Source organism: Chanodichthys erythropterus, chromosome 13, assembly GCF_024489055.1.
Source record: "Chanodichthys erythropterus isolate Z2021 chromosome 13, ASM2448905v1, whole genome shotgun sequence".
NCBI classification, from domain to species: domain Eukaryota; kingdom Metazoa; phylum Chordata; class Actinopteri; order Cypriniformes; family Xenocyprididae; genus Chanodichthys; species Chanodichthys erythropterus.
Window position 1 is genome coordinate 21,034,814 of NC_090233.1, and position 17,234 is coordinate 21,052,047.

General features: G+C 35.0%; 2 protein-coding genes across 4 annotated transcripts; both read right to left on the reverse strand.

Annotated features, from left to right (window-relative positions):
• Window positions 1-252: 252 nt before the first annotated feature.
• On the reverse strand, window positions 253-6,293 carry wsb2 (WD repeat and SOCS box containing 2). Of its 2 annotated transcripts, none has more exons than XM_067407840.1 (9): window positions 6,199-6,293; window positions 5,884-6,052; window positions 3,399-3,583; window positions 3,130-3,261; window positions 2,382-2,482; window positions 1,843-2,033; window positions 882-974; window positions 640-753; window positions 253-471 (listed from the first exon to the last, which is right to left on the reverse strand). In XM_067407840.1, exons 1-9 carry the CDS (start codon window positions 6,230-6,232, stop codon window positions 270-272), a joined length of 1,221 nt encoding a protein of 406 aa, XP_067263941.1. In that variant the 5' UTR covers window positions 6,233-6,293; the 3' UTR covers window positions 253-269. The 2 variants fall into 2 exon arrangements, with proteins under 2 accessions (XP_067263941.1, XP_067263942.1); XM_067407841.1 differs by having other exon boundaries at window positions 304-471; window positions 686-753.
• A 648-nt stretch (window positions 6,294-6,941) lies between these two features.
• On the reverse strand, window positions 6,942-15,250 carry vsig10 (V-set and immunoglobulin domain containing 10). 2 transcript variants are annotated; one of them, XM_067407839.1, is made up of 9 exons: window positions 14,993-15,250; window positions 14,353-14,643; window positions 13,163-13,468; window positions 12,733-13,017; window positions 10,932-11,210; window positions 10,279-10,392; window positions 10,177-10,189; window positions 9,894-10,036; window positions 6,942-7,330 (listed from the first exon to the last, which is right to left on the reverse strand). In XM_067407839.1, the coding sequence occupies exons 1-9, from the start codon at window positions 15,066-15,068 to the stop codon at window positions 7,239-7,241; spliced, it is 1,599 nt and encodes a 532-aa protein (XP_067263940.1). In that variant the 5' UTR covers window positions 15,069-15,250; the 3' UTR covers window positions 6,942-7,238. The 2 variants fall into 2 exon arrangements, with proteins under 2 accessions (XP_067263940.1, XP_067263939.1); XM_067407838.1 differs by lacking the exon at window positions 6,942-7,330 and having other exon boundaries at window positions 10,022-10,189; window positions 10,932-11,246.
• Between the last annotated feature and the right edge of the window lie 1,984 nt (window positions 15,251-17,234).

Below are 17,234 nucleotides of genomic sequence, written 5' to 3' on the forward strand. Positions count from 1 at the left end.
AAAACTCTGCTCAGAACCCTCTAGTATTTTTGAAATGTTTATTTTTATGCTTAAAATAAAAGTTGTCTCCATTCTTTGTAAAACAAATGCTACATTTTCAAAGTAGTTATGTAAAAAATAAAAGTCTTTAAAAAAAATTTTTCAAGTATAGCATCATAATTTAATGTCTTTTTGTTTTGAAAGCATAACTGTCTGGGGAAATTAGGCATCTTAGAAAATTATGCAACATCTAAAGCAAAGTCTGACCCACAAACATTACTTGTTTTCAGTCAACTGCAGTGTTCTCTACAATATATGATCTTTTGCTTTGGAATGTCCCTGTATGTAAGGTATTCCAGGATTTTTTTGGGCAAGGGAAGAGCCTCCACCTGATAGGTTGAAACCGAGAATCTCAGAGCAACCCTGCACAGATGCCTAAGGCTTGGAACAAGACGAGGAACTCTCCAGAATTTTACTTGTCCATCTCTGCACCTGCAAACAATTGGGGCATATAAAGAAGTCCCTAATATTTATTCCAGTACACAGGCAGAAAATAACTGTTAGACAAATTTACACAAACCCCTAACATTTCTAGAGTAACATTGTGAGCCAAAACTAAATATAAATGATGTTCCAAAACAGTCATGTGAAATGCATTACCCTGTAGCAATGACGCCCCCGTGTGGATGGAAAGCACAGCACACACCTCCAGTGCGGCCGTGATCGGTGTCAGCGACTAGTTGATCTCGTTCCACATCCCAGATCTGTAACGCTCTGCAGGACAATACAGTGTCACCAATAACAACAGTGAAAGTGGATGATCTGGTGTGAGGTCACAAAGATGACGTCTGGTAATGTAGTTCTGAAAATCTCAGATCTCAAATGGATGGTTCACTGATCACCTGTAGTCTTTGAAAGCTAGCAGCAGGCCAACAGGAGAGAAACTCAGAGATGTCAGTAAATTGTCACTTCTGTAAGCACGCACCTCACAGTCTCTGGAAAGAACAGAAAGTATTTTGTACGTCATTATGACAAGTATGAGAAACAATACTGTCTTTGTCTACATTTTCAAAAACATCAAATCATTCAGATATCTCAACTTTGATTTTTTTTTTTTTTTTTTTTTTTGCGGTTCCGGTTTTATATTTTGCAATTCGAAGAAAAAAAAAAGTCAAGTCAGAATAATTTTTTTGCATAGCAAAACTCTCAATTCTGAGGGAAAAAAAATCAAAATTGTGTCATATTTGCAATTGTGAAGAAGAAAAGTTTCAATTACCATTTTAATTTTTTTTATTCCATGGTAGAAACTTGTAATAAAAGCAGCTATATGGTTACCAAAAAAAAATTCTTACTCTAAGAAATTTTATTTCTGACTAATATAGATGTTCATGCTGATATTTTCTGGAACTTTTTGGTTCCAAAAATGAGAAAAATGCTTTACTTTTATATAAACTTGCAATTTCGATTTATAAAGTCTGAATTGCAATGAAACTTGCAATTCTGAGAAAGAAGTCCAAATTGTTTAATATAAACTCACAATTTTGAGGAAAAGAGTCGGAACTGTAATATTAAAAAAGTTGCAATACCTTTTAAAAAGAAATTTATGCCATGGTGGAAACAAGCTTCCATTTTATGGTTACAAAAATAGCCAAATATTTAAATTCTGATTTCTAAATTTTACTTTATTTTCTTTTTTCTGTGCTGCACAAAAGTAGATATCTGCTGACATTTTCTGGAATTGTGGTTCCAAAAATGAGACAAATGCCTTACTTTTTTTTTTATTATTTAAGTTAATTGTTTTTAAAAAAAAAAAAAAAGGCATGACATGACATGAGAAAGGAACATTTTGGTTTGCTAACATACTCTACTCTAGTCAGGTGAGCTGCTGTGTACGGGTCCCACAGATCCAGCCACCAGCCTGTGCTGGAATGGTACGACGCGACCGCGAGCAGAGCTCCGTCCTGGGAAAAGTCACATGATGCCATGGAGCGCTCGTGGTCGTATGTAAGGTGTCTCATGAAGGTGTAGGACCGCAAGCTCCACAAATACACTTTCTGTTGGGAAGAAGACATTTAGAATATGTAGTATATATAAACTTAAGCTTAAAAACATAAAAATAAGAAATGTTGGCAACTAACTGAAATAAAATATGTTTGTTTTAAAATTACTAAAACTGAAAAAAGCTAAATAGAATATATTAAAATTTTCACACAGCGAAATTGGTAAAACAAACTAAAATGTAAATGAAAATTGAAAATATAAAAATAAAACTCATATATATATATATATATATATATATATATATATATATATATATTTATATATAGTAAATACTCAAAATAAATACTACAATTGTATATAAATAATACTAAAATGACATTGCATTGCACTAACAAACTCACAGAGTCGAGGTTGCAAACCGAGGCGATCACACTGCTGTCAGGTGATATGGAACATCTGTACACCCAGTAGTTTGGACCCCGCAGCACATGGGGACTGGTGCCTGCAAATATTAACATTACCATCAGGGCCATGGCATGCACAGACATAAAAAGGGGTCGTAAAAAGTGAATCACAGAATCATTCATGAAAAAAGAAAGTGTCCAGTGCCTTTATGAATGAGTCATTGAATCATTGACTCACCTTATTCATTCAAATATGGTGAATCATTCAAGAACAAAACGCTGCTGTGTGTTAATGTGTGAACGTGACTTCAACAAGTACAACATGCTGCTGAGAGACGCAATGTTTCTGCTTTGTCAGGAACTATTTTCATTGTCAAAATAGAGTAAAAACAGTCAAAATTGACAACGTATGTCTAAAAATTGTCAATTCATATAATCAACTTATTCTTTATTGAACTGTTATATAAAATTAATATCACATTTGTAATTGTGCTGATATTTGAGAAAATAGCACTCTTACTCATGTTATATTGCTTAACTATTATGTCATAAACACAAAATACAAGAATGCATACATTATTTTAAAATGAAATAATAAAATAAAAGTCTTGCAAAAAGGGCACTTATCTAATCAGAGACCAAAAGGACACTTGGGGTCTATTTGTGCACATGTCTGAATTAAAGATCATGAACCCTTATTTTCAACTCTTTGCTAAGAAGTTTCTTCCACATCAAAGGCTCTAACCTTTCTTTGCCAAATCCCATATCCTTAAAGTTTTGTCTCGGGAGGCCGATACAAGTGTGAGACTTCCATTTGGAGTGAAGACCAAATCCCTGACAGGAGCTTCATGTCCGGTTAAAGTAAACCGCAGATTTCCTGTAGACAGAAAAGGGATTTAATTACATATTATAATCTTATACTACATGTGCTTCAGGTCGTGTACCACCATCCTGTTAATATTTAGACCAATGTGAGTTCTTGATGGTGAGTGCAGACTCAGAGTTCAGTCTTACCGGTTGAGACGACCCACACTTGGATTGCGCCGTTGTTCAGACCAGTGGCCAGCAGTAGTTCATGGTCACATCCGTTCTGATGTAAAACATCCACACGGATAGACTGGCAGGGTCCAAAAGCCAGTGCCCACACCATCTGCCTGCAGTTAAGCGTCTTCTCTTCACTGCATCCAGCTTCAGCACTACTGTTAATACAGAGAAGTTTCAGGTCTACATCCAAGGATAAGATGTTCTGGATCAGCATCCATCATTGCTCCTTCACTTTTCTTGGGACAGTCTTCCACATTATCCTGTCACTTTAAGTTCAAAAAAGTACTGTGATGGTACCATGGTACAGTATCAAAAGATGTACACTGTATTAGTACTTTCATGTACTTTATGGCAAAAAATGTCATTACATGATCATGGTACGTTTTTTGTAATGACTATGGTAACATGCAATTAATAATGTGGTATTTTTTATGAAGTAATATAATATTGTCAAGAAATAAAAAAAAAATTTGTCGGTTAATTACTATAATATTTATGAAATACTTTGATATATACAATATACTGTATTATTATTGTATTCACATCAGTCTTAATATCATTGATAAACTATTATAGTCTTTATTAATTAGTTATTTTATATCTTCAGTTCAATTTGCTAAAATCAATTTACAATTACAAATTAATTTTTTTTTCCTGAATGTACACACAACACCCCATATTGACAGAAAAACACAGAATTGTTGACATGTTTGCAGATTTATTAAAAAAGAAAAACTGAAATGTCACATGGTCCTAAGTATTCAGACCCTTTTGCTGTGACACTCATATATTTAACTCAGGTGCTGTCCATTTATTCTGATCATCCTTGAGATGGTTCTACACCTTAATTTGAGTCCAGCTGTGTTTGATTATACTGATTGGACTTGATTAGGAAAGCCACACACCTGTCTATATAAGACCTTACAGCTCACAGTGCATGTCAGAGCAACTGAGAATCATGAGGTCAAAGGAACTGCCTGAAGAGATCAGAGACAGAATTGTGGCAAGGCACAGATCTGGCCAAGGTTACAAAAAACATTCTGCTGCACTTAAGGTTCCTAAGAGCACAGTGGCCTTCATAATCCTTAAATGGAAGATGTTTGGGACGACCAGAACCCTTCCTAGAGCTGGCCGTTCGTCCAAACTGAGTTATCGGGGGAGAAGAGCCTTGGTGAGAGAGGTAAAGAAGAACCCAAAGATCACTGTGGCTGAACTCCAGAGATGAAGTCGAGAGATGGGAGAAAGTTGCAGAAAGTCAACCATCACTGCAGCCCTCCACCAGTCGGGGCTTTATGGCAGAGTGGCCCGACGGAAGCCTCTCCTCGGTGCAAGACACATGAAAGCCTATATGGAGTTTGCTAAAAAACACCTGAAGGACTCCAAGATGGTGAGAAATAAGATTCTCTGGTCTGAGAAAACCAGGCACTGCTCATCACCTGCCCCATACAGCTGCAGGGACAGGACGGCTGGTTGCAATCGAGGGAAAGATGAATGCGGTCAAGTACAGGGATATCCTGGACGAAAACCTTATCCAGAGTGCTCAGGACCTCAGACAGGGCCGAAGGTTTACCTTCCAACAAGACAATGACCCTAAGCACACAGCTAAAATAATGAAGGAGTGGCTTCACAAAAACTCTCTGACTGTTCTTGAATGGCCCAGCCAGAGCCCTGACTTAAACCCAACTGAGCATCTCTGGAGAGACCTAAAAATGGCTGTCCACCAACGTTTACCATCCAACCTGACAGAACTGGAGAGGATCTGCAAGGAGGAATGGCAGAGGATCCCCAAATCCAGGTGTGAAAAACTTGTTGCATCTTTCCCAAAAAGACTCATGGCTGTATTAGATCAAAAGGGTGCTTCTACTAAATACTGAGCAAAGGGTCTGAATACTTAGGACCATGTGATATTTCAGTTTTTCTTTTTTAATAAATCTGCAAAAATGTCAACAATTCTGTGGGGTTTTTTTTTTTGTTTTTTTTTTGTCAATATGGGGTGCTGTGTGTACATTAATGAGGAAAAAAAAATGAACAAATGATTTTAGCAAATGGCTGCAATATAACAAAGAGTGAAAAATTTAAGAGGGTCCGAATACTTGCCGTACCCACTGTATAGCTATATACATATACACATTATATATATATATATATATATATATATATATATATATATATATATATATATATATATATATATATATATATATATATATATATATATATATATATATATATATATATATATATTGTGTGTGTGTGTGATTTAAAGTAACGAAAATGTTTTATGGTTATATTAGCATGGTACGTGTCAAAAAGATGGCAGTAGGCTACCATATATTTTTGTTAGCGACAGCTTGATGGCTTAGTAGGCTAGTCATTTATTATGGTGTTACATATAGGCCTATTAATTTAATTATTAAACTCATTGCATTGTGTTATGTAGTGAATTCAGACGCACTCTTTGGATGTCAGCGGCCAGGATAGGAGTTTGACGATGCCGTATCCCATCGACCAGGCAAAATAAGATCCGTCCGGGGAGAAGCGGACGCTCCATGTCTCGCAGCCGGCGGTGCCGTACAGACGCGGGTGATGAGCAGGTTTCAGCTCCGCGATCAGATCATGCAGTTCTGTCACAATTAAACAGACCTGTCACTCACAAAGACAAGCTGCGCATATCCGGAACTACTCATTTACTACTAATATAAAAGGGTGTTTTCCTTATATACCAAATGCACATTATTATACACCATCTAAATTAAATGAATCGTCATACCTTCGACAGTACCACCTCGAAACGAAGTGCACATCTTCTTATCACATCACCTTACCCCCGTCGCCGCCTCACCTCTACACAGGCATTAATTTGACTGTGGGCGAACCACGTGACTCCACTGTCGATTATGCATAATTCTGAGCACAATAGGTGTGTCTCTACTATATATTTACAGGGTTAAGGCGTGTTTTATGCTTACTGCTGTCAAATACAACACTGTCATCATATGCATGTATCATGTGCTTTGTATAAATCTGTTAAGTAAACTAGCTTTTATGTAATGCTGTATAACATAAGTATTCTTTTATACATTACTGAAATTATATGGATGAATCAGTTAAGCACATTCGAATAATTATAAAAAATATATATATTTAAATTGTATTTATACATAATGGTAGTATTTGTTGTACTGCCTTCAAATTTAAGCTTTAAAATTTAATCAATAATAATAAAATATATTTATGTAATATATATATATATATATATATATATATATATATATATATATAGGATGAAGTCATTACAGTATTACAATCTGATAAGAAATCACCATTGGTAAAACGAGAATTTAAAAAAAACACAAAAGTAAAATGTCTGGATGTTTTACAGTAATGTGAATAGAGGGAAAATGCTTAATTCCAATGAAAATAATTTCACAATGTAAACTAAATTAAAATAGGCTTCAAATAATTACGTTTTTTTTTATTATTATTATTTTGCCATGAAATATGACCCATACATATTCACCAACACATTTTTATGGAAAGCAATCATTCAAAACCAATTCATTAACAATATCATTCTGTAACTGTTCACTGACATACTGTAGTGTGAAGTAGTAAAAGATTTAATATCACTATTTGAGGCCAATGTATTAAAAACTAATACTGAAAATTAAGACAGGGCCTCTTTAAAATTTGAAGTTATTTACACAGATCGCTAAAATATTATACAAGCATAATATCACACAAAAAACAAATAATTTAATATAATTCACAATTTTGGAGAAATGATTTTCTGTATATTTATATTGGTCATTAACAGTCTGCTGACTGATGTTCTGCTTCTGTTTGATCTGGATGAGTTTGATCGGTGTGTTCCGTACTGTCTGCATTATCGTCATGATCATCTATAAAATAAACATATAGACTTGTTTCAGCAAATCAGAAAGTACAAAAAATTTAAATAATATTCATCATCAATGTCAAACATATTTTAGAGCTTATAATAACTAGAGAATATATTCTCTATGGGAATTTTATGCTGATTTTTTAATGACTTTGATATGCAATTACAAAAAAAAAAAAAAAAAAAAAAAAAAAAAGTTAAAAATTCCCCTATTTTGCCATTTTAAAGACTCCTAAATTTGTTTTAGAGGTCCCCTACAGTAGGTTTACATGCATCCAAGGTATTAAAAAAAAAAAAAAAAAACTTTAATATATATATACATTGCACATCACCTATTTTCTCACAGTGTCAGAAACGGATCGATAAAGGATTCAGTCCTTCTAAGCCCCTAGTTTCCGTGAGCCTACTCTGCTTTGATTGGTCAGATGGCCCAGTCTGTTCTGATTGGTCTACAGCTTACAGTGCATGTTGGAAACGAAACGCCCTTAACCATGTCTGAATTTCAGCTCTGGAAGCCTCCTCAGCACTTGTACACTAACTGATATAAACAGTAACAATTGTGTCCGTTTTACAGTACCATATCAATTCGATCGTGAGTCTTCATCCTTTGGAAGTGAATGCAATGTGGATTTGCTTCCACAGCACAGAAAACAGCGTCTTTTTGACATGTCAACAACACAAACTAAACTCTTCCAGGCTTCAGCTATAACTATAGTGTTTGAAGGCGGGTCAAAGTACTAGGTAGACGGTGTTCACAGGCAGCCAGTGAAGACCGTAGGAAGGCATTATGCAAATTTGTTACAAACCTACATAGATATGTTAAAGATGTGAGAATGGAATTGCTGATGACTCGTTTTGGCAGTTCAGAATTGATTCTTTCTGGTCTGCAACGGTGTTTAAATGAATGGCTAGACCCAGGGTTTCCTGGCAGAACATTGCCCAAAGCAACACACTCCCTCCACCAGCTTGTTGTCAAACCACAGTGTATCCTAATGCCATCACTGTGATGGCACCAGGATGTACTGTGAAATGAAGCCTACCAGATCTCCTGGTGAAGTAATTTCCTTCTTCTCTGTTTAAGCAGATACTTGATTCCATTGGTCAAAGTATTTTGTCTATTATGAATATTAGTTTGTCATCTGGTGTTGTCACGGCTAGTTTTAGGCATGCAGTTATTCAGCCCCTTCTCAAAACAAACAAACAAAAAATCAGTACAAATACAATATGGTTTCAGCACTTTCTGCGTGAACCCCTAAATAAAAAATAAAAAAAAGGTTTAGACCCTTTGACATGAGTAGTTTTCGTCCCATTTCGAAATTGCCTTCTATATCTAAGATACTGGGAAAAAAATTGTGTACGTGCACAGCTTAATGATTTTTTAATGAGGAATACAATTTTAGATTCCAGTCAGGTTTTAGAGCTGGCCATGATACAGAGCCTGCTCTTTTGAGGGTTTCTAATGACATACTATAAGGCCTTGATTCTGGAAGCTGCGTTGTTCTAAGTCTGTTAGATCTTACCACGGCATTTGATACAGTTGATCATAATATTCTTATTGTCAGTTTAGGGGATTATTGTTCTACTGTTGCCCCTCTTGTGTATGGGGTTCTGCAGGGTTCTATCCTGGGACCAATTTTTATTTTCCTATTATTTGTTCCCTCTAGGTCAGGGTTTGGCAAACTCGTTCCTGGAGGGCCACTGTCCTTAAAACTCACCTGCGTGTAATCCTGTAGACCTGGATTAGCTGGTTTAGGTGTGTTTGATTCGGGTTGGAGCAAAACTCTGCAGGGACAGTGGCCCTCCAGGACAGAGTTTGCCCACCCCTGCTCTAGGTTATATTTCTGAGAAATTTGGGATTCACTATCATCTGTGTGCGGATGATTCTCAAATTTATTTACCACTGAAACATGGTCATAAATGTGCCATTCAGTCCCCGAATTAGAAGTCTAAATAGAAATTTTAAAAGGGAAATGTCAGAGAGTTGCCCAGCCCTATTTGTTTGAAACGCGAGAGGCGTCTACTCTCACCTAAGATGACACTACTCCTACATCTTACAACATGTGTCGGGTCAGAGGTCATTCTTCGGCCGGAACTCGACTCCGGTATGGACGTAACAGGAAGCCAGTGATTATAGTTTCTAAAGTTATAAATATGGCTATTTTTCTTACAAAAATTAAGATAGTCCTCATTGCAGAACACGAGATCCAACTCCTCCCACTTTACATATCCCTAAATCTACCAGTTTCCACCCCCTGGATCTAAACCTACCCATCTCCACCCACTTTACATATCCCTTAACCTACCCGTCTCCGCCCACTGGATCTTGTGTGTTCTGCAGTGAGGGGCTACTGCAAAAATGCATCGCTTCACTTCAGAAAGCCTTTATTAACCCCCTGGAGCTGTATGGATTATTTTTTACAATGAATGTATGCGCTTTTATTATAAGATAATTTTCATTTTTGAGTGAACTATCCCTTTAACAGTGTAAATTCCTTTTATTATTAAACACAACAGACCCGTTAAACACAAAAGTCTGAACAATATTCAGGAAGCCATTGACTTACTGTATGGGATTCTGTGAATCTCTACGAGTGTGGTTGCATGTCCGTTTGTCAGTGGTGGGAGTTGTGGAACAGAATCATGGAAAATTTCCTCTTCGTCTGAGTCCACCAAACTCAGTACATCCCCTCTGTCATCATCTAAATGACTGCAAAAAACATTATAATGCCTCAGCTTTACAAATCCTTATTGGCACATGTTATATGTGCTAAACTTATATTTTGGAACGCTGCTGAAATTACAAAATTGATTTAATGTTTTGCAGTAATTTTCTGTGGTCATACTTACCTAAATCCTAAACCTGAAAAATAATAAAAGAAAAAAACATTTATATGATCAATTTTCATCAAAGCAGTTTTATTTAGGTATTCAGTATGCAAAACTACTTACCAATGCAAATTCTATCACGCTTCGTATATACAGTCACACCAACAGAGATTCCTATCATCATTACCAAAATGGAGACAAAGATGCCAACTATGGCCCCTCCATTACCTGCAGAGGCTGAGAATACAGATTAAACACTGTCAAACTGTGCATGGCCTGAAACTTCTTTTCATAAAAAGGAAAGAAATTTGCATGGGGGATGTTTTGTGATACTTTGTTTTGTAAAAGGGTAAAAAGGGATAAAAAGGGAGAGGTATTACAGAGCAATGTCAGAAAAATCTTGCCTGGTCACATTCATGCACAGCTGTCATAGCTTTAGCATCACTAGTATTTGAATTATCTCTGGATCTGAGCTCTGATGTATGATTCTTAAACGAATGAAATCATCATGCATGTGTCAGTTAACCTAACAAATCCTGACAAAAACATGTCTGGGTCATTTTTGTAAGAAATAATAAATTATATTGTTCTTATAGAAAATAGAGCCTGTTTTAAGGACTATTAAAATTAAGGACTTTTTATTCATTTTCTGTTGAATTTGAGCTCAAATGTGATCTGGACATGTTTTAACTAGGATAAAAGGATTCTTAAGGATACTAGGATAGTTATTATAAGAAATATAAAAGTATGGAGAAACATTTAAGTTTGTAACTTACTCCTCACAGTTAGAATCACTTCCAGCTCTCTTGCACCAAGAGGGTTTTCACTGTAGCAGTAGTAGACCCCTTCATCATCCTTTGTTACATTGACTATAGTGAGTTTGTATGTGGGTCCATTTTTGGACACATTATATTTAGAGGTGTTGTTGATGATTTCGTCCATTTTCTTCCAGACAGTCTTAGCTGACGGGAGAGAGTTGGTCTCAGTACACCTGAGGGTGATAGTACTGCCCTCCAGAGCTGCTACCAAGGGGTCTCCAGTTGGATACGGCATCTCTAGAAGACATATCAAATATAATGGTTTCAATTCAGCTGGAAATGCAATGGAAAAAAAGGACGATAAGCAAAAACACAAGCTGTATTATTCTGGGAATGTTTAAAGATCAAGAAACACTAGTGGTACCAAATGGAATTGCACTTGTCCAAAAAATGAACTACTCACTGTCATGTTGTTCCAAATTCACAAGACTTTCGTTTATCTTCGGAACACAAATAAAGATCTTTTTAATGAAATATGAAAGCTTTCTGTCCCTCCATAGACAGCTACACAACTGGTTTGTAAAAGAGATTGTAAAACTATTATGAATTGAGTGGTTTAGTCCAAATTTTCTGAAGAGACACCATTGATTTATATGATGAACAGATTGAATTTAGGCTTTTATTCACAGCGGACATAAAGAGAAGCTCAACCGTACTTGCTTGACATGTGAGAACAAACCTCACTGGTTATTGCGGAAGCTCAAACGGGCTGCGTAACACGAGAATGAACCTCATTGCTTCTCACACATCAAGCAAACATGCCTGAGCTTCCGTTTACCTCAACTGATGAATTGATGAGTTGATGAATGTTTATATGTGAATAAAAGCCTAAATTCAATCTGGTCTTTGTATAAAGCGATCAAGTCTCTTCAGAAATGTCTTTATGAAGTGTTTTTGTGTAGCTGTCAATGGAGATACATAACATTCATTTGTGTTCTGAAGATGAACAAAAGTCTTAAGGGTTTGGAATGACATGGATGATGACAGAATTTTTATTTTAAACATTTTTATTTTTTATTTTTTTTATTTTAAACATTTTTCTGACATTTTTTTCAGCCCACTCAAACAAGGGATGACAGTAAAACCAGGGATGATAGAGCATATAAGAAAAATGTTCTCATCTGAGATACACTAGTCTGAGGTCAGTAACATTTTTAATATTTTTGGGGAAAAAAGTCTTTTATGCTCAATAAGGCTGCATTTATTTGATCAAAAAACAGTAATATTGTGAAATGTTAATGCAATTAAAATATAACAATTTTCTATTTTAATATATAATAAAATGTATTTTATTTATTATACCTTTCTTTCAGGATTCTTTGATTAATAAAAGTGCAAAAGAACAGCATTTATTTAAAACAGAAATCTTTTGCAACATTTTAAATGTCTGTACTGTCACTTCTGATCAATGTAAAGTGTCCTTAATGAATACAAGTCTTTTTTCTTTCTTTCTTTCTGATAAAAAAAAATCCTACTGACCCCAACATTTGAATGTTTGTGTATGTAAAAGGAAATGCAAATTTTAAAAAAGGCACTATCTTCAATATTGTCAAATTGTCAAAGAATATAGCGATGATAGCAGCACCACTGCTGACGTGACAGTCACGTTAAAGTCAACACACTGTGAAAGGTAAAATAATACACAGCAAATCTCATGAATCATATCTGGATCATATTTTGCATATAATCTGGGTCATATAAATAAAATGATGCATTCAGTGATTCTCATTACTGCAGTACTGTAGAAAAATGGTCTTACCGAGGTTAATGGAGCAGGATTTCTCCACTCCAGTCACGTGATGTCCAGTACACTTCACTTCTTCTTTCTCGTGCAATATAAACCTATTTACATGGATCTCCAAGCGTTCTGTCCCCTGGGACGTGATGTTGATCGTGGGACCCTTAGCTATTACAGATTTTTCAAGGACCTCGTGCCAGCTCAGAGTGGGCGCAGGGTAACCTTCACTCCAGGTACATATGAGCAAGACATCTGACGGCTCCTTTGCCACCTCCCAACTGCACTCCGGATGCCTCTCTGGAGCATCTGACAAAGGCATTAGAGACAATTACAGCCTATATATCACAAATCTAAAAAACAAAATTAATTATATACAGGAAATGACTCCTTAACATTCTCAAAGTAAAAAAAAAAAAAAAAACACTTATGAGAGTACATTTCCAAAACTTACAGTAAACGAGGAGTTCCTGGCTCTTGTTCACAGTTCTCATGGATAGTGTATTCTGGGATGTACAGGTGTACATCCCTTGATCTTGTGGCTGGATTCTGTTTATGAAGAACTCAAGGGTTGATCCGCTCCCAGACGCCTTGTCATGATTATCCTGCGCCAAATTTTCAACTGTCCATGTCAAGTTTTGTGAGGGACGAGACACACTGGAGCAATTAAAATACACATCTGCACTTTTATTGACATACAATGTTCCATTCTTTAGGAGAGTTGCTGGTCTTATGTCCAGTGATACGCTTGTTGGACCATCTGAAATATAAATCAAATGCACAAACATTCATTTGACTCTCACAAACCACATCTCATTTCAATCATCAATCATCAGAAATGGCTCTTTACGAAATCAGAATTAACAGAAGCTCTTAAAATATTACATAACAAATGAGCCTAGTTTAATTTTCAATAAAACAAATGCACTACCGTTCAAAAGTTTGGGATTGGTAAGATTTTTTTAATGCTTTTGAAAAAAGTCTCATATGCACACCAAGGCTACATTTATTTAATCAAAAATACAGTAAAATATTAGATAAACAATTACAAATATTTTTCTATTTTAATGCATTTTAAAATGTAATTTATTCCTGTGATGTCAAAGCTGAATTCAGCATCATTACTCCAGTCTCCAGTGTCACATGACCCTTCAGAAATCATTCTAATATGCTGATTTGCTGCACAAGAAACATTTCTTATTATTATCAAGTTTGAAAACAGCTTCATATTTTTGTGGAAATGGTGATATTTTTTTTCAGGATTTCCTTTTATTTCGAAATAGATTTGTCGTTACTGTTACTTTTGATGAATTTAATGCCTCCTTACTGAATAAAAGTATCAATTTTTTTTAAAACTTTTAAGAGGTAACATATAGTTTGTGTATTTCCTGTTAATCTTTAAGATGTTCAAAAGATCTAGACAGATTACTTGTGGTGTTCAGTTAGTCGTTATGCGCGGTGGCTGTCCTACACATCTCAGTCACATGGTGGTGGTTTTCTAGGTTCATGCAAGAGCAGTTGAACCAGAAAAACCTGTTTGAAGTCAGACGCCCTAACTTACAGAAACTGGAGACATCTATATCTATACATATCAAAGCTTTGCATTGTCACATTAGTACGATTTAGATATCCCTAACACCATACCGGCAACTTGAAGCTTGATGTTTGAGTGAGTTTGCCATGAGCTGTCATCCTTTATTTGGCATTCACATGTATACAGGCCTTCATCCATATACTGAAGGCCACTGATCCTCAGAGAGCCATTGTTTAAAATGGAAAGATGCTCCGATGGCTTCGAGGGGTTTTGAGTTGCAACAATAACTCCATCTTTCTTCCAATGACAAAGAACCGAAGATGCATTAGATGGCTGGTCATGACACTGTAGTGTAGTATTCTCGCCTTTCTCACCGATAACATCCTGCTGCTCCTCTGACACTACAGGAAGATGGACAGAGACAGGGTGGTTTAGAGCAATACTGGGATCACTTACAAATATAAACCAAAAGTGCTATGGTAATACTATATTTTTGAATACGGTACAATTGTAACACCTAGGTAGGGTACTAGATTTTGAAGTACCATGTAAATATCATTACATACCATAGTTTCACTTACAAATAATTATCAAAAAGTGCTACCATGGTGTTTGGACAGGTACCATCTTGGAAATCCTCTGGTAAATACTGGTACATGAATTTGTAGTACTAATACATTAAAAAAAACATAAGAATATCTCAGTGTCTATTTAAAAGTGAAACCTGAATAAATATAGATGTCAACTCACCTGTTTGATGCGACAGAAGAAGCAGATATAGAAGTATTGTGGATTTTGTCATTGTAGGGTTGTCAGGACGTCCCATCAGATTATGGGATAAAAAAATTGTCCTTTGCAAATTAGCGACAAAACGCTTCAAATCGTTTTCTATGAATTTAATAAATAACCAGAAATATTGTTAAGCTAAAATCGTGGCCGTTCTGAATTCGCTTCCTGGGTAGTTTGTGTTACGTTTGATTCATATCCATCTTCAACCTGTCCTGTTTACTTGCGTTTCTTTCCCGGAAACTTTGAAATTGCAGTTTGGCCACACCCTTCACCTGCGCGCTTAAAGAGACACACACCACCTTTCACAGTTCACATGGAAGTTAACTCTAGTCCAGTCTTGCAGGTTGATCAGGTTCACAAGGTTAGACCCTGTTCAGAAGCTCCAAAGGTCCTCTTTACTTTAGATGGTAAATGTAATGATATGCTATTGTTGTTGCAGGTGAAATTGATCTGAAGGGTTGTAATGTAGGCCAAGTGTGGTATTTTGTTTTTGTTTTGTTTTACATTTAAACATGCAGTGTAAACAGATGAATCAGTGTATGTTATTGTGTTTTTTATATATAGGTGTGTGTGTGTGTGTGTGTGTGTGTGTGTGTGTGTGTGTGTGCGTGCGTGCGTGCGTGCGTGCGTGTGTGTGTGTGTGTGTGTGCGTGTGTGTGTGTGTGTGTGTGTAGTTTAAAAAAAAAATGATATTAACTATTAAAAATATTATTTACACACACACACACTCACACACACACACACACACACATATATATATATATATCTATATATATTTATATATATATATATATATATATATATATATATATATATATATATATATATATATATATATATATATATATATATATATGGGTCATTCCACAGAAACGTCCACTTTTGGTATGACAAAATGTCTTAAAATGTATTTCTTTTTCTAACATTTAAACTTAGACCACATTATTATATTACACTTTGACTTTATGAATACACATAAATGACAGCTTAATGATTTTTTTTTTTTTTTTTTTTCATTTATTTAAAGACCGTTGGTGTTACCTTCTCTGGCATTTTTAAACATTTTTATGAAATGAATTCAATTGCGCAACCATGTATTTGCTATAACAATGAAAATATTTAAAAAACAGTTATAAAAAAAAGTTAATTACGAAAAAAATTACGAGGACGTTGAAGATCTCGATGAAGAAGTTTATTGCAGCGTAGCAGTCAAAGTACACGTAGCAATTGGGTTCATCACAGTCGGAATGAATCCAGAACATCCAAATCTCAAACCGTTTATCCTGTTTACAGTTCACCACTCTTCATGTAAATGTAGTTTCTCATGTTTTACCAGCTGTGGTCTGTATGTTAATGAAGTTGTGATTGTGATTGTCATTGTCTGAGATGGTTCTCTGTTTCCCACACCCATTCCCATTCTACAGTTGATGACCATTTGCTCAGGATTTGATCAACCAAATGGTACATAAACAATATACAAGTTGACTTTCTTCTTCTCTATGATAATTAAGCCATTTTGGGGATGAGCTCAGTCTAAAGTATACTTTGGAGTGGAATCTGGGTCGAGTCAGACTACAATTTCATATACAAGTAATGATGCAATCCTTAATTCTTGTGTGTAGCAGAATTCAATAGATTTAAAATTATTACCTTGTCACATATGACAAATTTTATTTAATGTGACAGACAAAAAAAAAAACAGTAACACCAGTGATATATATATATATATATATATATATATATATATATATATATATATATATATATATATATATATATATATATAATATAGATTAAATAGATTAAATATTTGTTCTTATATTTAATTATTATTATTTAGTTTTACATTTAAACATGCAGTATAAACAGATGAATCAGTGTATGTTATTGTGTGTGTGTGTGTGTGTGTGTGTGTGTGTGTGTGTGTGTGTGTGTGTGTAAATAATATATTTAATTTTTTTTAATAAAATATATATCGTATTTAGTGTGTGTGTGTGTGTAAATAATATTTTTAAATATTTTTAGAAAAACTATATATATATATATATATATATATATATATATATATATATATATAATTTTAAAAACATATTAAATATTTGTTCTTACATTTATTAATTATTAGTAGGCCTATTTAGTGGTATTAGCTGATTCAGTTCTAATGTTTCAACTTTCACCTCCGTTAGAGGGCGCCAGAGCTTTA

Bases quoted from the DNA above. Each gene is read 5' to 3' on its own strand.
- wsb2 (XM_067407840.1), bottom strand. From the start codon at position 6,232: ATGTGCACTTCGTTTCGAGGTGGTACTGTCGAAG. The intron at 3,262-3,398 runs GTAAGACTGAAC...TTCTGTCTACAG, and splicing joins AGTGTGGGTCGTCTCAACCG to GAAATCTGCGGTTTACTTTA. The intron at 754-881 runs GTGATCAGTGAA...ATTGTCCTGCAG, and splicing joins CTAGCTTTCAAAGACTACAG to AGCGTTACAGATCTGGGATG.
- vsig10 (XM_067407839.1), bottom strand. From the start codon at position 15,068: ATGGGACGTCCTGACAACCCTACAATGACAAAATCCACAATACTTCTA. The intron at 14,644-14,992 runs GTGAGTTGACAT...ATCTTCCTGTAG, and splicing joins TCTTCTGTCGCATCAAACAG to TGTCAGAGGAGCAGCAGGAT. The intron at 13,469-14,352 runs GTATGGTGTTAG...TTTATATTTCAG, and splicing joins CATCAAGCTTCAAGTTGCCG to ATGGTCCAACAAGCGTATCA.